We start from the raw sequence: 24,240 nt of genomic DNA on the forward strand, positions 1-24,240 counted from the left end.
ACAGGTGCACACGCTGTTCGTTCGAAATTGCTGCCTCAATGGCGCGGACGTTCTGCAGAGTTGAAATTGTTACCGGCCGCCTGGAGTATGGCGATCACTAAGGTTCACATAGTCCTCTTGGAAGAATGCACACCACCTGGAGACATTGCTACGGTCCAGGCAGTCGTCCCCATACATGCCATGCATGTCCCTGTGATTTTCACTCGATATATGCCCTTTGGCCCACAAATATCGAACTACACTTCACTGCTCTTCACACGTGGACGACAATAACATATGCGCCATGTTTGTTTCGTAGTTCAGGCTTCTCTTGCTAGAGCTGCACATGAAAACAAAATACCTTCTGTAGCGCAAACTTCAAACTATATTGTCGTGAAATTCCAACATTCCAACTGCAATACTAGGGGAGAAAAAAATTCTTGTGCATTACTTTCCGATCTGCCCTCATTTTTGATCCTGCCTACCAAAAATAATAAAACACTGGAAGAATTTGGTTGTCAAATAATGGAGATATCAAATAACTAGGCTCATCTTATTTAATTACAATATTTAGAATTTATGTCAGTATTATATCCAAATGGTATATGAACACAGAACTCTAGGGACTTGGCGCCATTTCTTAATGGATTTACCAGCCGAGATTCGAACAGAAGGCCTGGCAGAGTGACAGTTGAGAGCCAAGAGGAGTCTATAACTCGTGAAGGAAGGAAGGAAGGAAGGAAGGAAGGAAGGAAGGAAGGAAGGAAGGAAGGAAGGTGCATTTAAACTTTTAAATTTTGGCGAGTAGTCACCGAACAAGAGAAGCCAGCACAATAATGCCAACTTGAGAACATTATTTTGGCAGAATAAATTAATTATCTCCAAATCTAGACATCAGATATTTAAATAAGAGGCCAAATTGAACCATCACAAATTATCGAACCCAACGATAAGCCAACTTGTTCTAACCTGAGGATATTGTCTAAGTAGGTCACCTTACCCTATTATGTCCGGCGTGACAAATTTGTCACACGACTTTCAGATGCTATCAGAAGCTATAATACATCTCTTTTATTCTTAATGCCCATTGTAGCACATTTGTCACACAGTCGTGAACACACTCTGGTGGATATTTTCTTCAACTGTGGTCCGGGAAGAATAAAAGAGATGTATTATAGCTTCTGATAGCATCTGAAAGCCGTGTGACAAATTTGTCACGCCGGGCATTATAGGGTTAACGGTCAACCCAGGCAAAAATTAACCAATGTTCACAGTCGGTATAGTGGGAATGGTTAGTGACACCGGTGAGAGAGGGGGTGCTTTTTTCCAAGTGTACCTCCATGTGAGTTAATTATGAAGAATAATTTTCTTTAACCTTGGAGAGGGCGCATCTTGGTCTTTTCGACCGGATTCAGAGATAAATGTTTATAGTTCTTAATGTAGCGGGCCGCTAGCTTTCATCCCCTCAGTACCTTCCTTACATGGGACCCGTCCACTATCAGTGTGCGTAAACAATTCACCCCTCGTGCACCTCAGTGTCAACCTAAGTGCATTGCTTGACGGACCCGGTCTAAACTCCTAGCGCGTCCCATGACGTATGCGTGTTTATGAGGTAAGTTTTACTGTATTTTTTCAGTTAATATACCATGAATGTGTCAGTTTTGTTTTATCTTCATATAAAATAGTTCCTTCGTATGCAGTGAAGTCCAATGCATCATACATGGAAAGAGAAATCGAAAGGCCTATAAAGAGCGTTACCGGTAGTCAGATTCACCGTTGGCCAATGACTTTGTTTTTTACTATCTTGAACATTACTGGTATTAATTCGTATATTATTTACAAGCATGCGAAAGGTAACCTTAACATTCAAAGACGTAATTATTTGAAAGAACTAAACCAACAGCCATGCGCGAGATATTTGCAAGACCGGTATTCAAACTCTCTCAACGGGGCTAAAAAAGGAACGTTCGCTAAATGTTAGGATTGTCTGAAGAAGAGCAGCCCGCTGCAGCTCTACAAGAACTAGAAGGGCCTGGAAGATGAGCCTACTGCAACCGAAAGAAACAAAAAAAAAAAAAAAAAAAAAAACCAAACAGAGAAACCAAGACTAGATGCCGTGTATGCCAGTGACATATCTACAAAGAAAACTCGGCAGTGACATGTGTTCGGTGCAGTGCGGAAAGTCAAGAATCTACTGATGATGCAGAATGAACATCAATGGTTTAACATCCGATTTCTGTATTGCCAAAATACCGTTGAACATTATTTACAAGTTCGTACAAAATTATTTACTAGTTCTGTAACATTAAAAATAGTTTTTGCTTGATCTGTGCTATTTTTTCATGACCCGGTCTAAAACACCGTGCGCACCTCCTCGGGATTATTTTTACGCGCCCTGTATTGAATAGGAGGATAGCATTTAACAATAAATCATTAGTAAAGTGATTACCTGTCAATACAGATATGAAGTACGAAGAATTGTGCAATTGAATTCCGATCACAAATGGATATTGGACCTCTGACACCCAACGATTTGAGACCCTTGGCGTGATTTTCTGATTACGGAGATAGGAGCTCATCTTCGTAATCAGCCCCACCCTGAGTTATCTAGGGGTATGGCCTTAGAAAGGAATAAATTGGCAGGCTATAGTGCCTCATCCTGCAGGTTAGAGGTTTACTGTAAGTACCGGTACCTAAGAGTTGATATAACATTAACAGGATTGTAAATAAAGGATACAGATCTCTTCATATGGTAATGAAAGTATCATCCGCACACTTTATCTTGGTGCATTTGTGTACGGGGGAGAGGAGTTGTCGCGGTATCGATAGTGCTGCCTGGTGCTGCCAACGGAATGAAAATGAAATCTGAATTGAATCGAGAATATGATCGATCGATATGAAATTTCTAAACCGTTATCATCTTAAGCCAACAACTATGTCACATACACATTATATAACATTATAAAACATTTCTCGATGCGAATCTTGTTCCTAGCATGAATTCTATACTTTGGCATTGTTGTGTAAACAACAACAGTACTAGTACGTAAAGTGTACGCCAGATGTCGCACAACGATGCTTAAGCGATTCATAGTTTGTGTTTCAAAGGTTGCCAGTACGAATCTCGAAGATCGCCGAGGTCGACCGATTCAGCAGTAGGGTGTAAATGCACCAAGATAAAGTGTGCGGATAATACAGTATTTAGGGGTCTTGTAGCAGCAGTCAAACGGACGCTTCACTCATTCTATTACCTCGAAAGAAACCTAAACAGCTATTCAAGACTTGAATGAAGCTACTCCTTTTAACTACAACTACATTAATACAATCTGCTACCTTCGGATATTCAATGTCACAATAAACAAGAACTAATTATTCCAATACTTCACTGATCAAAACACCAAACTGCAGCAAGCCTCGTAAATTCTAGAAGCTAGCCTCTAACTGTTCCAAGATTTAAATTTAGAATATTACCGACACATGGAGTCAAATCATAGTTTTTTTAAATAATTACATTGGAGATCGCAATTATTATCCAAATTCTCAACATCGGAAGTTACTGTGTTCCAGATTTCAACGGTTTTAGAAAAAATGACTCCTATATATTTTAACTTTCAGTTCTTATTCATGACTCAAATTTAAAGCCATATTACGGTTGTTTAAATCAACAGCTTTGTGCAAACAATTTTAGCCAAATTTTTAAATTGTAGTTACTATGTTTTGGACGTCAGTGAATTTTAGAATTAAGGGTTACTCCAATACAACATTGTAAATGTGAAAACAATTTTCAACCAAAAAAGAAATTTTAAATTGTAGTTACTATGTTTTGGACGTCAATGTCAATTTAAGGGTTACTTCTATCCAACATTGTAATTCATATTGTTATACTTTTTATGTGTATATATATTTCCTATATTATTACCAAACATGGACATATACTCAAGCTAAATATTTTGTAAAAACATTCCAAATACGACAGGTCTTAACCATGAGACAATTGTGTAGGCTGAAGATACTTGTAAAAAAAGCGAAACATGTCCCTGCAAATTCATGTTGTAATATTATGAACTAGCAACATAAAACCAATTTGTATTGAATAGGTGGATTGAAATAGTTACTATATTGTAAGTTACCATATCTGACGACAGCGCAGTTTTCATCACCCACCTAATTTTGTGGCCGCGACTATAGGCTACTGCTCACAGATACTTTTTATTTTTACAAAAATAAATTAGGTGATGCAAGTAATATTTCAAGTTTTGAAAGGAATATTGAAGAAATACAGGACTTTTTTATGCAGATGATGTGGTGCTTGCACAAGAAACACGCCTCGAACTCCAACATCAGGCGCAACCTTGGACACATAAACTGGCTGAGAACAGACTGCACTTTAACATCCAGAAGACCGAATGTCTAGAATGCGACCACCAATATCTAGGGTCCATTGTCACCAAAACCTGTAATGCCACTTCTGATACCTGGCTCAAGCTTGGCTCAAATGGAGACAAATAACCAGTATCCTCTGCAATAAAAAATGCCTCAGCATCTAAACTCAAAAATTTATAGCATCGTGGTATGTCCAGTAGCAATTTATGGGGCAGAATGTCATCTAGTGATGAAAAGACATGAGCGGGCTCTTCATACCATGGATATGAAGATGCTTCAATGGGTTCTTCAGTTGACTTGTTGTGGCCATATGAGAAATTCAGACGTTCGACAAAGATTTTGCGTCGCTCCAATTGTGGAAAAAGTAAGGGAAGCTTGTTTCTGTTGGTATTGTCAGGTAATGAGAAGGCAGGATTACTTAGTTGTAAAAACAGCTCCACAATTAGACCCGATTGAGATACAACCATGTGGAAGACTATTAAAGTGGTGGACCGGTAGCATCCAGGCCAACATGCATGGTGTTAGTTTAAAACCTGAAGATATCAGCAACAGACCAAAATGGAGGAGATATAGCAAAACTGTGGACCCCATACGTCGGAATAAACACTAGGAAGGAGAGAGAAGGAACTACTGATATGCTGCAGACTATTATTTTTTACAATCTGCTTTATGTTGCACAGGCACAGGTAGGTTTTATGGTGATGATAGGGTAGGAAAGGGCTAGAAGTGGGAAAGGTACAGCTCCAGCATTTGCCTGGTATGAAAATGGGAAACCACGGGAAACCATCTTCAGGGCTGCCGACAGTGGGGTTCAAAGCCACTATCTCTCGAATACAAACTGATAGCTACGTGACCAAAACTGTGCAGCCACTTGCTTGGTTGCAGACTATTAAAAGCTGTGAAAGATTTATGTTGAGATCTAAATGAACTTTCACTAAATTATTCTTGTTTTTCAGCATCAATTCTGGTTGAAGAACTTGGAAGACCTGTATGAGCACTACCAGCAAAGGTTACATCATGGTTACTTCTCTGTGTTCCTTCTACTGCAGGTGCTACTCTGTATCACCCATGTAGCTGTGCTACTAACCATGGTGAGTGAAGATTCACACCAGTACACCCTTTACTTCATTTTCTAAGAAAACACATTTATGCCTTAATGAATGGAGAGGACATTTTCTCTCAATAAAAGAAAGATACCCTAAAATGAGGTATTTTCGGCCATTATTTCGTATATTTTTAAATGTGAAATATTACCTCTGATCTTCTGACAAAAATAATCTAAATTCTGCTGTGTTTGTTCTTCATTTGTGTACATGTGCATAATTGTAATTTCTATTCAGTAATTAAGTAAGTACCAAGTAAGTACCTAGGTGCTAATATAAGGAAAGATCCTCATTGGGGTAATCACATAAATGGGATTGTAAATAAAGGGTACAGATCTCTGCATGTGGTTATTTAGGGTATTTGGGGGTTGTAGTAAGGATGTAAAGGAGAAGGCATATAAGCCCCTGGTAAGACCCCAACTAGAGTAATGGTTCCAGTGTATGAGACCCTCACCAAGATTACTCGATTCGAGAACTGGAAAAAATCCAAAGAAAAGCAGTTCGATTTGTTCTGGGTGATTTCCAACAAAAGAGTAGCCACAGCCAGACAGACTGAAAAGTTTTTAAGTTATGTTTAACTGAGTCGGCACTGAAAAGTATGGCTTCCTTCTTAACAAATGCATTTTTGTTGTTGCAAGTGATTCATCTTTTAAAGTATAGGAGGCAGAGAAAATCAATGTTGCCATTCATCAGCAGTCATATTTACACTGCATGGGTGAAGTTAATCCACTTTACAGTAACTTTTATGACCTAAAACATAGCAAAGTTATTGAGCACAGTATTTCAGTTTCACTTTTGTTGGCAATGACATGTGTGTCACTCCATTGATAATTCAGGAATCATATGGGACACCCATGCATCATCCTGAGTAATGATTAGTCCATTAACTCATCACATCCTCGTTGTGTTACGTCAGAAATGTCAAAACACTGGAAAATGTCTTTGTTTTGTGTTCCTCAGAAATTAACTTTTAAACTAATCAAAAGCACATCCTATAGATCAACTTTCTTTACATGATTTTATAGAGAACTGACCTTTGAATCTCTAAAAAACACAATGACAGGGTGAAAATTGTGAACCATCTGTTTTCATGAATTTTGTTGTCTAACTTATGCACAACATCAGTGATTATAGATGATCATCCAGGCATGGATCATCATGCACTATCTCCTAACCTCCCTACAATAACTTTACCTTTTATGAACTTTGCCATCTCTTACTGTAGCCATACACCATAGATCTAGCTTCAGCCAATGTTGTATTTCTTGCAGTCAAGAATCAGATAACTGGCCTTATTTCACATGTGGCTCTGGCATCTTAATAATATCAATCATCATCATCATCCATTGCCTTGTCATCAGCTCCTCATTTCATTTCATAGTAGCAACCATAATGAAGATTCTGTGTCAAGACTGGAAAGAATTTTTTTCCTCGGTCGTCCTCGGCCTTTCTTCCCTCTGATTTTCTCTTATAGCAGATTGATTAAAGAGGAATTATATCACAAGATATTGCTAGTGATATTATCTCTCATTCTCCATATCATTAGCCTCAGTTCTCTCTTCCCTTGAATTTCTTGTAAAATTCTTTTGTTTGTTCTCTTTTCAATCCATTTAATCCATTGAATTCATCTCCAGACCCACATCTCGGATGCTTCCAGTTGTTTCCAATCCTCATCTCTGATTGTCCAAAATTCACATCCATACAGTAGCACACTCCATACAAAAGACATCACAAATTTCTTCCTAATTCCAAAACCTAAATTTGTACTGATCAAAAGATTTTTCTTATTAATAAATGCTAATTTGACAGGCACTATTCACCTTCTAATCTCTTGGCTGCACCTGTTGTCATTGATGATTTGATTAGACTTCTTAGATAAAGGAAACTGGTGACTTATTCCACTATCTTGTCAGTAAGTTTGATGCTGGTGTGAATTCATTCAGGATGTTTACTCACTTTCAGTCACTCAGTACAGATTGTTCACACTGCCATTGTGGCTACAAGTAGTGTCTGTTTTTGTGCAAGAGATTTTTTTTTTTCAGTTCAGGGTACAGGGTTTGTAGGGCAGGGGAAGGGCTTATTTAGGTTTTTACAGAACCATGGATAAACTACCGAACATACAAAACTTGTAAAAAAGTGGTAAAAATGTGGCAAAAATAAAATACGCTTAAGAAGCAAAAGCTAAATAACAAAATCAAGCATAGATAAACATCATAGCGAATTTGTGTATCACTATAAGTCATGCCGTGATGTATCACTGCACAGCACAGCGTCAAAATCTTCAGCAACAACTGCTGTATAGAACACATATACAAATAAACAAATGACTTCTCTTCAACAGTGATAAGCTGCCGGCGATTCACAGTATAACAGATTACGAGTAACATGTACTGTACCAGAGCAACTCAGAAGGAAAATGAAGAAAGGTAACAAAGCAATGGCTGTTCCTCCAATTGTGCTTCCTCCCTGTGAATGTATTTATTAACCAGAGAATGTTAAGTAATTATTTTAATAATTCACAAGCAAAAACATGCCTCATCCATTTTTTTTTTCATAATTCAATATAAAGTACATTGTAACGTTCCTTAAACATGAGGAATTATAAGTGTCTAACAGGGGGTGTGTTCACTCCTTGTAGGTTCATAAGAGCAATACTGTTTTCTTAGCATGGAATGATCTATAGGTGTTAATACTGTACAAGGAATGAACTTTATTGGGGTAATCATAATAATGAGGTTGTTAAGGGAGGTTAGAGATCTCTTCACATGGTTATGAGAGTATTTAGGGGTTGTAGTAAGTATGTAAAGGAGAGGGCATATAACTCTCTGGTAAGACCCCAATTAGAGTATATGGATTCAGGGTATGGGACCCACACCAAGACTACTTAATATGAGAACTGGAAAAGATGCAAAGGAAAGTAGCACGATTTGTTCTGGGTGATTTCCGACAAAGAAATAGTGTTGCAAGTGACTAATCTCATGTTTTAATCCGTATTGAAATCTGTTGATATACAATAATAAAGTTTTATTATGAATCCACCTGTTCAATACATTATAATGTTGTTACATTTAAAATAACTTCATTAGTTAAAAAGTTATATATGGGACATGTTTCGCTCCCTTACAGAGCATCATCAGCCAAATCTGAATCTCAAATAATTGTTATTTACGTAAATAAAGACTTAAGAACTATTAGAACATTTTTTTAGAACATTTTTGACAAACTTAAAACTTATTCTATTAGAAAAATCATAAAATATAAAATCTTTGTATACATGGCTTAATTACATGTGCACATAAGTTTTAAGTTTGTCAAAAATGTTCTAAAAAAATGTTCTAATAGTTCTTAAGTCTTTATTTACGTAAATAACAATTATTTGAGATTCAGATTTGGCTGATGATGCTCTGTAAGGGAGCGAAACATGTCCCATATATAACTTTTTAACTAATGAAGTTATTTTAAATGTAACAACATTATAATGTATTGAACAGGTGGATTCATAATAAAACCTTATTATTGTATATAAAGAAATAGTGTTACGAAAATGTTGCAAACTTTGGACTGGGAAGACCTGGGAGTAAGGGGATGAGATGTTCGACTATATGGTATATTACATGTAAATACTGTTATTTTAATCACAATTAAACTGTCAGTTTGTACATTGTATATCATAACTGCATTTTAGTAAAATCTAATTAGTGTTAAGACTATAATTAAGTACAATTAATTATAAACACAACAAGATTATAACTTAACTTTGAGACATTGTAATGGCTGAGAATGATCAGTAGATGTGGGAAACATGTCCCAACTGTAGTATTATGTCAAGGATAAAATCCTAACAATAAAAACATTTTATGTATTGAATAGGTGGAAAACAAATAAATATTTGTATTATTTTATATGGTATATTTTGAACTGTTAGTGGAGAGGTGGCATGGAATGATGTTAGTAGACGAATAATCTTGAGCAGCACTACAAGTCATATTATTATATTGTATTATATTACATTTCGCAATAACGAGCTTGAAATATATTTCAATATCACATATGTGAAGGAGAACGGAAGACGGAATTCAAGAGGATGAGGAGTTAGAGATTGGAAGAAATTATTAAGGGAATTGTTTGATAAATTTCCAAGGTTTTTGAAAACTTTTAAGAAAAAGTTAGGTAAATGATTAATAGGGAATCTGCCACCTGGGCATCAGCTCTAAATGCAGATCATTGATTGATTGATTGATTGATTGATTGATTGATTGATTGATTGATTGATTGATTGATTGATTGATTGATACATAAATTGACTAATTTCTTTTCTTTTGTCTTGCAGGGTGAACTGTATAAAAATCTTCCTGATATTGTGACTTACACAGTAGTCATGGTGCTATGTTGGCCCCTAGTCACCATCATCTTCAAGGAGAAGCTAGTCCACGACATGCCATGGATTCCTTTCCTCACCTCGTGTGTAGTCATAGTGATACTAGTAATAGCAGACATTGGCTTGCCACTCTATCGTGTATCTACCTATCAACCACGCATTCACTTTCGTCCAGCGTACGCCACTCAAACTCTCCTCGCGTGTTATATCTTTCTACCTCTTACAGAGAATATCCATGCCTTTATTTTGGGAATGACAGTTACATCATGTCATATAGCAGTGCTTGGACTGCTCGTCTACTCAGAATTCACCGATAAGTTCCAGAGGGTATGAAAATGAATTATTCCATTCATTTAAATAACAATAAATCTAAGAATAGAAAAACTAATTGGCTTAGAAATACTTAGAGGGGTGGCTATTTTGGATTAACAATAAACGTGACAAAAATATTTTGAAGTTATTGTGAGATATCTTAACAGATCATATGATTCTCTTTAAGAAATTAGTGATTTTGTTTTAGTGAATTACAGCAAATTAAAGTGATAAGGCAAGTTTAAAGTGAATATTACATTTTTTGCAATTAGTGCGAAAGTGCAGTGAAATTCATGGATAAATAACAAGCTTGAAATATATTTCACTATCACATATGTGAAGGAGAACAGAAGACAGAATAAGGATTTCTCAAATCTACAGAAGTACCTGTTCATTTTAATATTGTAGGAAATCACTTAATCGCATAGGGTGAAAACTATAGTGATGTAGGGAGCAAGGGTAACAAATAATGAATGAATATCAATATTGTTTGTCTGTATATATATATCTTTCACATAAATAATTCACAAATTGCATGAACGAGACTTTTTATGAATAATTTCAGAAAATTATTTCAGTGAATTTCAAGTTCTATTTCACAAAATAAAGCAAAAAATTGTTTCCTTTTTGCTAAATTTAACATAAATTAATGCAAAAAAAAAATGTCTCAAGAAATAATACAGGGTGTATCAGAACTATACCAACAAAAAAATCAGGGATGCTCTTCGTGTTATGCTATGAAAGATGGTGCAGTCAGATTGGCAGAGAAATTTTTTCTTTTTGAGAAAATTAGGTTGTTTTTTTTTACTTCCTAGTGCACAGTTCAAATTGACAAACTAGCCGTATTTGCTATGCCAGACAGCCAGCCACTGCCTGTTGATGTGCATCAGAAAAGGGAAGGGAAGTGGGAAGTAGGTGACAGAGGTAATGCACAACTTTCTCGTTCGTTTTGCATAGTCACTTCCCATCCCCGGTAGGCAGTGTATAGTTTGTTCTGCACAAACTGACTACTGTGCAAAAGAAACGATGAATTTGTATCAAAAATACAGGCAGCTTTCCAGGTCAGTTGCAACACACCACATATCCTGAACAGAATCCAAAGGTCACTACTACACCATTGTAAACTGTGCATCAAAGGAGAAGGGGGACATATTGAACATCTATTGTAATCAAACCATTGGGCACATTGTTTCTTTCGTTCGGTATTTCATTCCATTTACAATGTTGTGAGTGAAGGAATACTAATAATAGTGTGGCAGCGTTGCATCTTCAAGCATGTTAAATAATAAAGAACGTTATTGCGACTAACAAGCGAGAAGACAAATGATCTGGTGCATTACTTGACTACCGGGTGAGTTAGCTGTGCAGTTAGGGGTGCGCGGCTATGAGCTTGCATCCGGGAGATAGTGGGTTCGAATCCCACTGTTGGCAGCCCTGAAGATGGTTTTCTGTGGTTTCCCATTTTCACACCAGGCAAATGCTGGGACTGTACCTTAATTAAGGCCATGGCCACTTCTTTCCAACTCCTAGGCCTTTCCTATCCCATTGTCGCCATAAGACGTATCTGTGTCGGTGCAACGTAAAACCACTAGCATTCCTTGCCTGACAAGTGTGTCTTAATTGCAGTGTGTTTTTGTACTGTGTGTGCAGTTACGGCTGTTTAACAAACTATTGTAGATATTGCCCTTAAGAGATAAGGACAATCCTGTGTGAGTCGAACAAGGAAACTTGTGCATACGCGCGGAGCATTATCTCTGTCTCCATCATACACCCCCCTCTCCCCTTCTCTTCCCTGAAACACAGTATAGCAAATACAGTGAGTTTGTCAATTGGAATCATGCACCAGCATGGGCGCCCGCATGGGCGCCCGCAGGATCTTTTCCAGGGGGGGGCACATTAGCAATTTTCTTGAATATAAAAGCCAATATAACGTCAGCAACATTAAATTTTTTACAGAAACTTCCAGTTATAACATATGCTAGATGACTGTCAGTAATTTCAGTTTATGAAATAATCTGGTATGATATTAAACAATTGAACATCAACATCTTTAGAATTCCAGAGGGGGGCAAGTGCCCCCCCTTTCCCCCCTTGCGGGCGCCCATGTAGCACCCGGAAGTAACAAAGTAACCTCATTGTCTCGAAAAGAAACTTTTCTCCACCAATCTGATTGCAGCATCATTCTTAACACAACACGAAGAGCATCCCTGATGTTTTTGTCGATATAGTTCTGATACACCCTGTATATAAATACATTAAATATAACTATATGATTTAATATAAATGGAAGAATACAAGATAAAGGACACTAGGAAGAAAATATTTTATGCCCCTTTTATGAAAATTGAAATTTGCACTGTGTGATAGGAGGATCCTAATTATTTGTACATTAGGTAGGTACTTTTCCCCTGTGTTCAAGATGCAGGTTCAAATTCTGGCATAATCATTGGTATTTAAATGCAAGAGACTCATGGCAGTAATTTACTAACACGCTGAAGAAACATCCTTTTCAAAGCCAAGTCTCAAAACCATGGTATCTCTTAGGGCTGATTGTAGAGAGGACATTAAACATATAGAAATTTTCCTAACAAGCCAATCCATGTTGAAACACTAGACTCTGTTAGGTCTCGTAAGTTAAGCATCATTGGACGTGGTCAGAACTTGGATGGGCAGATCATGTGCTGTTTGTTGGAGGAGGATTGGTAAGGAACTGCCTCTCCTATGACGGGTAAACTCTGGTTCAGGGTGCTGGTTCCTGGCTTAGCTGGGGGCACTGACTAGTTTGAAAAATACACTACTTTTTTTTTTTTTTTTTTTTTTGCTAGTTGCTTTACGTCGCACTGACACAGATAGGTCTTATGGCGACGATGGTACAGGGAAGCGCTAGGAGTGGGAAGGAAGTGGCCGTGGCCTTAATTAAGGTACAGCCCCAGCATTTGCCTGGTGTGAAAATGGGAAACCACGGAAAACCGTTTTCAGGGCTGCCGACAGTGGGGTTCGAACCTACTATCTCCCGAATACTGGATACTGGCCGCACTTAAGTAACTGCAGCTATCGAGCTTGGTCTACATTTTATTTTTATTATTATTATTATTATTATTATTATTATTATTATTATTATTATTATTATTATTATTATTATTATTATTATTATTATGAATAATAGAATAGGAAAAGAACAGAATGATTACCGATACATCAGATGTCTTAATTGCATGACACGTTTCTATTTGGAAGCTCTGGTAGAAGACATTTTTAATGTTAATACAATAAAAGAATGAGTCTATTCCACATTGTGGGCAATGTGATAGCCTTGCTTTGATTTTGTTCACTGCAATCCTTTTTAAATATTATTATAAAAGAACCATACCTCTTATTTCATGAGAACAAAGTGCTTAACTTTCTTTTTTTTTTTATATATATAAACATTAATAACAACAAATCTTCTACCCCTTGTAATACTATAACATAAATGATCCATTGGAAATTTTAAGAGTAGGCTATATTGAAATTTTTAAAAAAATCTCTATGGGAAAGAAAAAAAGAGTCTTTTAGACTAATATTCTGAACCAAAAAATGGATGGGATATATATATATATATATATATCATATTGTCAGTGATATCCAAATATATACGATATTGTCAGTGATATCCAAATGTTGTAAGCCAACCAGTTATGCCTTACACAACTATTGTATATCTATGTCTTCCTGGAATCAAGCTTAAGTCCCTCTCTGGATCAGTGGTAGAGTGTCTAATTATGTAAACATTACTGCTAGGAAGCCAACGGCCGTAGCCATGTTGAAACACCGGATCCCGTGAGATCTCCGAAGTTAAGCAACATTGTGCGTGGTCAGGAGTTGGATGGGTTGCCACGTGCTGTTGGTGGGGGGTAAGGGAATGGAGGAGCGGAAAGGAACTGGCCACCCTACTGCACGTAAACTCCGGCTCAGGAACACCTCTGCGGAGGTTCGGACCTGTCTTTGGGCAGAATAACCCTTACCTTACTGCCAGGAATGTGAATTCAAAACTGTTCCTGTCATTAAGAAAACTTCTGGCAAGTTGAGTACCATTATCATTGGACTGTTCACTACAAACTATTGTTTCAAAAACCTCTTTCAACTTTTCCCAGTCATTCACAGTTACACCCAGTAATTGCGAGATGGAGCCCTAGTGGGCAGGTGTTACTGTTGGTATGTGTGGCCCTGATGCAGAAGTAATTGCACAAGTTCTCTTCACTGAGTGATGGAAAAGGTAGGAATTCCAAGAATTGAAGAAAAAATATACAACACTTCTGTATTTTTTTGCAGCTCTGCTGTAAGAATGTATGTAGGCGGTGTGCCAAAGGACCTTTCTGCTTAATTCTTTTCTGGAGTCCATTTAAATGGCCAGATATTACACTTATACCACCATAACACTGTCCTACTAATTTGTGCTCATAGCCAAATGGTCTCAAGTTTGTCCAATAAAAAGAAACAAAGTTTCTGATGATTTGTCAGCACTTACATCATAGAAACCTAAGAAATGCTCCACTACAGCTTCATGAACATAAATGAACTCTACAATTACAGATCACTGACCCTGTGTGATATCTGATGTATCATCTACCTAGAATACTGGTTTTGTATTTCTACAGGACTCTTTGATACCAGCAACGTCAATACTTCCTTAAAATTCCTATGATTTATTGAGTCTGCTGTTTCATTGTGACCATGAAATGCTGATTCTTGCTCACTGCTTATTTAGTGTACTGCATCAATCACTAACTGTAGGAGAAGTCTGTTCAAACGTACATGTCCATTGAAATGCACAGTATACAGTCTAGTCTAGCATTTTCCTTCAGGGCATCTGAAATTGTGTTTTGATTCCTTTCTAATTTTTTCAAATTTATATGGCACTTTAAATGCTTTGCTGGATCTGAGTGTTTTTGTAATGATCATATTATATTCAACAAAGCAACAAATCCTTCTCTATTCTGAAGTTGCTTTTATTGCTGAAACTAAGATTGTAGCATTTACCTGAATGAACACTTCTTTTGTACCACATATTTGTCGATGTTCACATGGGCACCCACAATTTAAAACATCTTCTTATCTTCATCTTTGCAAAGTGAAAATGGTGTTTCTAATAAAACACACACAATATCATAAACAAGATTCCTATTTAAAACAGCACTGCACTAAAGAAGGGGCGTGCTCCACACTGGAAGAAGAAACATATATATTTCTCTCATTACTTCACTGCATACCTCTCTGCACCTAGAGTGTAGAGGGTGATGTCACTGTTGTCATAGCAACCATTGAGCTTAACTCCATCTCTGGAGGTTGAGTAATATGGAAGGAAGACTACTTCAGTTCTCCAGTCGCCATGGTCAGAATCGTACTGCACTCACTGCCATAATATTAAGTCCCACACTCTACAAAAATATAGAAATAAGTTTTATTAAAACATATGTTCGTGATAAGGAAAATCAAATTTACACAGAAATATGTTTCCTTTAAAGCCAACATACCTGATAACGAAAATAAGTTCTAAACATAATTCTGGTAAAAGTATTTGGTGAAATATGAAGTGCCATGAAGTGGTGGAAGTGCCACTTCACCTAGTACCCCTCGATAGACCTTGTTTTTTATCAGAAGGGAGGACATGAATGCAATAAACCAAGAAGGTCTTTGGACATCAGTAATGGTGCTTAATAGGAAACATATCCCAATAGCAACAACAGTTATTATCCACCAGCTGCACCCAAAAGATATCCCAGAACACTGCATAGCATCCAGGAAACTAAAAATGGATGAACTCAAACAGAACATGAACAGAATTACAGAAGCAACATTACTAATCGAACAGAACCAACTGGACAAATCTATAAACTCTGCACTCAAACACTCCATACCTGCAGAAAATTCCTCAGGAGAAGAAAAGCAGAGCTATGGTTCAACAAGGAATGCTATATTAAATTAAAAGAGACATTGGCAGTGTTATACTGTGCAAGAAGTTCAATGCAAGAGACACAGACCTATCCCAATATGAAAAATAGACAAATAGGAAGATGCAAGAAGACAAGCTGAAATCATAAAAGAAGATGCCTTTACAGTTCTCAGGAAGAAAAATCCACCATCTGCGAGAAAAGTTCCAATGAAAACATGGGGAAAATCATTTTGAAATCATACTCAACCAACAGCACAAAGAGAATTCATATGAACTTCCCCACTGGAAACAATAGAACTCCACAACCCAATAACTAGAGAGGAAATAAAACAGGTAATAAGAGCAAAAAATAGAAAGGCCCCAGGGCCAGATGGCATTTGTGCTGAACACTTCAAGGACTCCCTTCATCTAATGGAAGATTACAGGACATAGTTGTTCAACAAATGCAGACCACCAGAAAAATCCCAGAGGCATGGAGAACCTCTACAATAAAGGTCCAGATTAATACCAAGGTATTGCACTTGAAAATGTGACCTTTGAATGTTCTCAAATATCTTAACAAACAAAAATACTTGTTGAGGAAATAATCCCAGAAAACTAGTTCGCTATAGGAAGGGGAAAAGCACCCATCACACATTTACTTTCCTTATTAAACAGACAGAAGATACCATATGACATGCAGGGAAAGAGTATCATGTGGTCTTCATAGATTATAAGAAAGCTTTTTACCTTGTAAACAGAGAGCTCATCCACAAACTCAGTCAGATGATCAGAAATACAGATCCCATTGCAGGAATAAAACTGGATATAATGAGTTACAACCACATTCAAATAAACGATGGAGTTGCATCATCCAAAAAATTGACCCAGACAAATGGAGTTCTTCAAGGAGATCAAGGAGTCTGATACTCTTCAGCATCATGACAGTAGATACCACCATCGCAAATAACTTCACCATAACATTAAAGTGAAAATCTAAACCACGTTGAAAAATTTCCACTCAAGGCCGACAGTGTGCATTCACAAGAGAACGTACACCAAGTGCCATCTAGTAACTAGACAATCATCACGCAAATGTTGGATCTGTACCTTCATCAAGGCTACGGATGCTTCCTTCCTACCCCTTTCCTATCCCATCTTTGCAATAAGACCTATCTGTGCCAGTGCGATGTAAAGCAAATTGTAACTAGAGAATAAATGAACTACTATGAAGTATATTATGAAGAATATACTACATCGAGATATGCTGATGGCTGGCTACTGGAGCATGGAGCGCTTCTTCAGCAAATGCCAATGCCAGGTCTCGTTGTGTTAATAGTTGCAGAAATGCTAACTCCCCCGATTTAGGTGGGATACTCCCTAATTTTGGTCCTACCTCCCTCTCTCCTGATCGCAGAGACTTATCTTCCGATTTTGAGAACAGATTTAGTATACCTGTATTTTTTTGAAAATCCGGTTTTTCCTCGTTCTTTAAGTAGCAGGAGAGAATTGATGTTCAGTGGGCACTGGCAAGACAGATGCAATCAGCTGATGGTGTTATTAAATATGACAGAATCTTATCATTTTCACATAGCAATGCCGACTGTGAGACTATTTTTTTTAGCAAATTTTCAAAGACAAAACCTCAATTCAGATCAAAGCTTCCCAAAAAAGAATTTTGGAAAAAAATTAAACCTTAAAACCCATTCAACAAGGTCAGTGCTTTTAACATAAATCCAGTTCAGAAATTTATGAAGAGGCCTAAGGCAGTTACAATGAAGAGTCATGTGTTCTAAAGCTCAGATACATGCAGTATTTCAGTACCAATATTTATAAAATACATGCAATATTTCAGTATTTATAAATAAATTAATTCTTCTTCTTCTTCTTCCACTGCTTTTCCCACATCTGTGCGGTAACGGGTGTGAACTGTGTTGCACATGAGGATTTGACCCTGTTTTACTGCCGGATTCCCTTCCTGGCGCCAACCCTATGTGGAGGAATGTAATTACTATTGCGTGTTTCTGTGCTGGTTGGTAGTGAAGTGTGTTGCCTGAATATGAAGTATAAATACCATACATAAATTAATTAATTAATTAATAAGAGAAATTACATAATTGAGTTGTATAATATGTTAAATATTCTTCAAAGTTACGTCATCAATGATGTGTCGCAACATGTCGGGATGGTACTATTCTTATCTTACAATACACCCTTCTCTGCCCTTTTAATACAATTAACCCCTCTAGATCACTAGACAGTATCATATCACCCCATACAGGATTTTTCTTCTGTTTGATGAAACATTTCTAATTTTCTTTCACAATGCACATATCTTTCATATTCCTTGCAAAGTAAGTCACCCTCTTAAGAGAAATTCTTCATGTGATAAGCTTTCTTTTGTTATCTGTTGATTTTATGTTACCAATTTTTAAAATGTATCACTCAGGATGATGACCTCTGTATTTATATTCCTAAATATCAGTCATCCCCATCATCATTATAAACCATTTCATAAATCAATAAACATAGAAAGTTCAGGTAATTTATGACAAGATGTTTTCATAATTTTATGTTTTCAAGAACAATTATAAATTTTACCCACATTTAAATGCATATTTTTCAGCTAGCATCAGATTTTATCTATTTATTAAGTGTGAATGGCTTTGGCCTCTACTTCCGTTACATGAACGAAGTTTCAATTCGAAGGACATTTTTAGATCGACGAGCTTGTGTGGAAACTACATTTAAGTTGGATTATGAAAAGCAGCAAGAGGTAAGACCCTTCTTACAAAGTCAGTAAAGTATTGATATAGTATTTCTGTTCAAAATTCTTCCCAAAAAATTCCATTGTTTAAAAATAACCTTTAACAAATATGCAAGTAAGTAAAATTTCTTGTTTCACAGGATCACTTAATGGTCAGCATACTTCCTCGACATATAGTTGAAGATGTGAGAAAAGATATTCGTAATATATTTCAACAATTAAAGAATAATCCAGCAACACCATTAAGAAGAAAACCCTTCAGGTCAGTCTTTCACTTTTAATAAAATGAAATGTAATAGTATACATATTGACATAAGAATAGGGTTGCTATCCATCAAAGATTTTGTAAATAGGCTGCAGGTCCATGGTTTGAGCCCACTATCTTTAACATTAATAACATTGCTATTGAGTACAAATTTGACATATTTTCATTAAATCAAGTTATTTCACAGGCCACATTATACCAGTCTGTGATGAAATTATTGCCTCTGAAGTCTGAATATTTCTAGATAATTTTAGGATACTGAAATCAAATTCAAAGTCAGAAAGTTCCTACCATATATAATTTTTTCATTAATTTAGTTTTAAATTTTTATGGTATGACATTTTGAAAATTATATTGTAAATATTAAAACTGCAATATTCAGTTTTATATTATGTCAACATATGAAATTTTAAGGTGTTTATAATAAAAACCAAGGACACCGGATGTTTCTCTTCTGAAAGGGGATGTGTGCAGACCAGGTAGTTAAAGCAAGTAAGATCACATGCAGCCTTGCCATTCTCTTTATTTGTGGGAGATAGAAATGCTGACCTTTCACTTTGTGAGGTGTTATAAATCTTACCAAGCACTTACGCACACCATCTTGTCCCTCTCACATTTCGTTAGTTCTGTTTCTTCTGGAAGCAAAGTCAGTTTGAAACCGTATGTTGGTGCGAGTTTATAGCTCAATAAGAAAGTGTTTACCATGTAGCATAAAGGATGTTTCAATTGTGCAAGTGTCCGGCTCCATAGCTAAATGGTTAGCGTGCTGGCCTTTGGTCACAGGGGTCTCGGGTTCGATTCCCGGCAGGGTCGGGAATTTTAACCATCATTGGTTAATTTCACTGGCACTGGGGCTGGGTGTATGTGTCGTCTTCATCATCATTTCATCCTCATCACGACGCGCAGTTCACCTACGGGTGTCAAATTGAAAGACCTGCACCTGGCGAGCCGAACATGTCCTTGGACACTCCCGGCACTAAAAGCCATACGCCATTTCATTTCAATTGTGCAAGTCACTTTTGTTACATATGTGGGAAACAGAAGTGAAATATCCCAGAATTCGTCAAAATGACATATCATGCATATTTTGGAATCAAACTTAGAGACCAAAGCAAACCCTGGGCACCACACAAAGTATGTAGAGCATGTACTGAAGAAATTTGTCAATGGGTTACATACATACATACATTATCATTATAGACTGTTATGCCTTTCAGCGTTCAGTCTGCTAGCCTCTGAGAATTTACTAAACGTCGCCACAATCCTTGATTTGCAACTAGTGTTGTGGCCTCATTTAGTTCTATACCTCTTATCTTTAAATCGTTAGAAACCAAGTCTAACCATCGTCGTCTTGGTCTCCCTCTACTTCTCTTATCCTCCATAACAGAGTCCATTATTCTCTTAGGTAACCTATCCACCTCCATTCGCCTCACATGACCCCACCACCGAAGCCAGTTTATGCGTACAGCTTCATCCATCGACTTCATTCCTAAATTAGCCTTTATCTCCTCATTCCGAGTACCCTCCTGCCATTGTTCCCACCTGTTTGTACCAGCAATAATTCTTGCTACTTTCATGTCTGTTACTTCTAACTTATGAATAAGATATCCTGAGTCCACCCAGCTTTCGCTCCCATAAAGCAAAGTTGGTCTGAAAACAGACCAATGTAAAGATAGTTTCGTCTGGGAGCTGACTTCCTTCTTACAGAATACTGTTGATCGCAACTGCGAGCTCACTGCATTAGCTTTACTACACCTTGATTCAATCTCACTTACTATATTACCATCCTGGGAGAACATACAACCTAAATACTTGAAATTATCCACCTGTTCTAGCTTTGTATCACCAATCTGACATTCAATTCTGTTGAAATTTTTACCTACTGACATCAATTTAGTCTTCGAGAGGCTAATTTTCATACCATACTCATTGCACCTATTTTCAAGTTCCAAGATATTAGACTGCAGGCTTTCGGCACAGTCTGCCATTAAGACCAAGTCGTCAGCATAGGCCAAACTGCTTACTACATTTCCACCTAAGTGAATCCCTCCCTGCCATTTTAAACCTTTCAGCAGATGATCCATGTAAACTACAAACAGCAAAGGTGAAAGATTACAGCCTTGTCTAACTCCTGTAAGTACTCTGAACCAAGAACTCATTCTACCATCAATTCTCACTGAAGCCCAATTGTCAACATAAATGCCTTTCATTGATTTTAATAATCTACTATTTAATTCCATAGTCCCCCAGTATAGTAAACATCTTTTCCCTCGGTACCCTGTCATATGCTTTCTCTAGATCTACAAAACATAAACACAACTGCCTATTCTTCTCGTAGCATTTTTCAATTACCTGGCGCATACTGAAAATCTGATCCTGACAGCCTCTCTGTGGTCTGAAACCACACTGGTTTTCATCCAACTTCCTCTCAACGACTGATCGCACCCTCCCTTCCAAGATGCCAGTGAATACTTTGCCTGGTATAGTAATCAATGAGATACCTCGATAGTTGTTGCAATCCTTCCTGTTCCCTTGCTTATAGATAGGTGCAATTACCGCTTTTGTCCAATCTGAAGGTACCTTACCACCACTCCACGCTAATTTTACTACTCTATGAAGCCATTTCATTCCTGCCTTCCCACTATACTTCACCATTTCAGGTCTAATTTCATCTATTCCTGCTGCCTTATGACAATGGAGTTTATTTACTATCCTTTCCCCTTCCTCAAGCATAATTTCACAAACATCATTTTCCTCCTCCCCATGAGCTTGGCTGTTTGCAACACCACCAGGATGATTTCTTTTTACATTGAGAAGATGTTCAAAATATTCCCTCCACCTCTCCAGTGATTCCCTGGGATCTATTATGAGTTCACCTGAATTACTCAAAACACTGTTCATTTCTTTTTTCCCTCCCTTCCTAAGATTCTTTATTACTGTCCAGAAAGATTTCCCTGCTGCTTGACCTAGCCTTTCCAGGTTATTACCAAAATCTTCCCATGACTTCTTTTTGGATTCAACAACTATTTGTTTTGCTCTGTTTCTTTCGTCTACGTACAAAGCCCTGTCTGCCTCGGCCCTTGTTTGGAGCCATTTCTGATAAGCCTTCTTTTTACATTTACAGGCTGCTCTCACTTCATCATTCCACCAAGATGTTCGCCTTTTCCCATCTTTACACACAGTTGTTCCTAGGCATTCCCTTGCTGTTTCTACTACAAATCCCTGTGTGCCACCCATTCACTTTCTATACCCTGAACCTGCTTACTGTCTACTGTTCGAAACTTCTCACTAATCATATCCATGTACTTTCCTGCAGATTTTCTACCCTTATTCGTTTGCAGACAGATTTCACTTTATCTACCCTAGGCCTAGAGATACTTAGTTCACTACAGATCAGATAGTGGTCTGTATCATCGAAAAATCCCCGAAAACTCGTACATTCCTAACAGATTTCCTGAATTCAAAGTCTGTTAAGATATAGTCTATTATGGATCTGGTACCCCTAGCCTCCCATGTGTAGCGGTGAATAGCCTTATGCTTGAAGAATGTATTCATAACAGCTAAACCCATACTAGCACAGAAGTCCAGCAAACGCTTCCCATTCCCATTAGCTTCCATATCTTCCCCACATTTACCAATCACCCTTTCGTATCCTTTAGTTCTATTCCCAACTCTCGCATTGAAATCGCCCATTAGCACTATTCTATCCTTGCTGTTGACCTTGACCACGATGTCACTCAATGCTTCATAAAACTTGTCAACTTCCTCCTCATCTGCACCCTCACATGGTGAATACATGGACACAATTCTTGTCCTAATTCCTCCAACTGACAAATCTACCCACATCATTCGCTCATTTACGTGCCTAACAGAAACTATGTTGCGTGCAATGGTATTCCTGATAAAGAGCCCTACCCCAGACTCTGCCCTTCCCTTTCTAACACCCGTCAAGTACACTTTATAATCTCCTATCTCTTCCTCATTATCTCCCCTTACCCGAATATCACTTACTCCTAGCACATCCAGATGCATCCTCTTTGCTGACTCAGCCAGTTCTACCTTCTTTATTCCATAAGCCCCATTAATATTGATAGCTCTCCATCGAATTCCATTTCATTTGCCAAGTTGTTTCCAAGGAGTCCCTTGCCTATCAAATGGGAGTGGGACTCCATTACTCCCATAGGTCCGAGGCTTGCTTAAAATGTTAATGGGTTAATGGAAAAAAAAGAATGTCACTGTATTTTGCAATATCTCTGGTTTGGAGAGAGTAGTTGAGCCATAGTAATGACTGCTACTTCTTTTGTTTGATGTGAAGGGGTACGATTTTAAAAATAAAAAGCAAAATTTGTATCCAATTGTTCAGTCAGCCATTTTACTTGTACCCCATGGACCTAATGTACCAGTCCCTGTGTGACCAGAAAATCTTGAACATTTTTCTGCCAAATCTGATACAGAAGTGAGGGAAAGTGTGACCAGTGACTGTGACTATCTTCCAGAATTGTCTGCTACAAAATATGGTTGTTTTAACCAGACTGAATTAAATGTCTTGGTGATGGATCTTGCTCTTCCTAAGGAGTTAGCCGTGTGGTTAGGTTCTAGACTCCAAGAAAAAAAAAGTCGGTACCCAGAAGCATTGTTCTGTTGGTACCAACAATGCAAAAATTATTTTAAATCCTTTTTGTCTAAGATGTCCATTTTATATACATATTGCAGTAATGAGAAAAATGTTTATTCGCATGATTCATACACGAGTACAGAATTGGCTCATGCTGTTAGGAGTTATTTCAAAGAGAATTCCCTAATGATCAAATCCATGTCGTAGTGCAGTTCATAAATAAGTTAAATTTTGGAAAACAAGGAATGTTCTAGATAAGAAGCAAAGATGACAGTGTACAGGACAAATCCACACATTTTAGAGGAACTTAACATCATAATCCATCAAGAAATTAATTTAATTTCCCCAAGAGAATTATGAAAAGCAAGGATAATTTCATGAATATTATGCTAGAAATATATGAAAAATGACGGAAAGCATCTTCTTGGGTGATACAAGTGAGAACATGGCTTTTTACATAATTTTCCATTTCTTTTTGATGTAATATCAGTTGTATTTTGGCTAACCACAGACTCCTATTGTCCAGC

The 24,240-nt window shown here is 37.3% G+C and overlaps 1 protein-coding gene across 6 annotated transcripts in view; it reads left to right on the forward strand.

Moving 5' to 3' along the window:
- Nucleotides 1-24,240, forward strand: part of LOC136873686 (adenylate cyclase type 2) — a 551,897-nt gene that overhangs the window by 426,605 nt on the left and 101,052 nt on the right. For all 6 annotated transcript variants that reach the window (XR_010860155.2, XM_067146802.2, XM_067146806.2 and 3 more), the window contains 4 exons: nt 5,319-5,453; nt 9,796-10,170; nt 18,693-18,842; nt 18,974-19,095. Coding sequence is in view for 5 of the 6 variants with exons in the window: in XM_067146802.2 (XP_067002903.1) it covers nt 5,319-5,453; nt 9,796-10,170; nt 18,693-18,842; nt 18,974-19,095 (782 nt within the window). In the remaining variant the exon portion in view is untranslated. The remainder of the gene's footprint in view (nt 1-5,318; nt 5,454-9,795; nt 10,171-18,692; nt 18,843-18,973; nt 19,096-24,240) is intronic.

Source organism: Anabrus simplex, chromosome 5 (genome assembly GCF_040414725.1).
Source record: "Anabrus simplex isolate iqAnaSimp1 chromosome 5, ASM4041472v1, whole genome shotgun sequence".
Classification (NCBI taxonomy): Eukaryota; Metazoa; Arthropoda; class Insecta; order Orthoptera; family Tettigoniidae; genus Anabrus; species Anabrus simplex.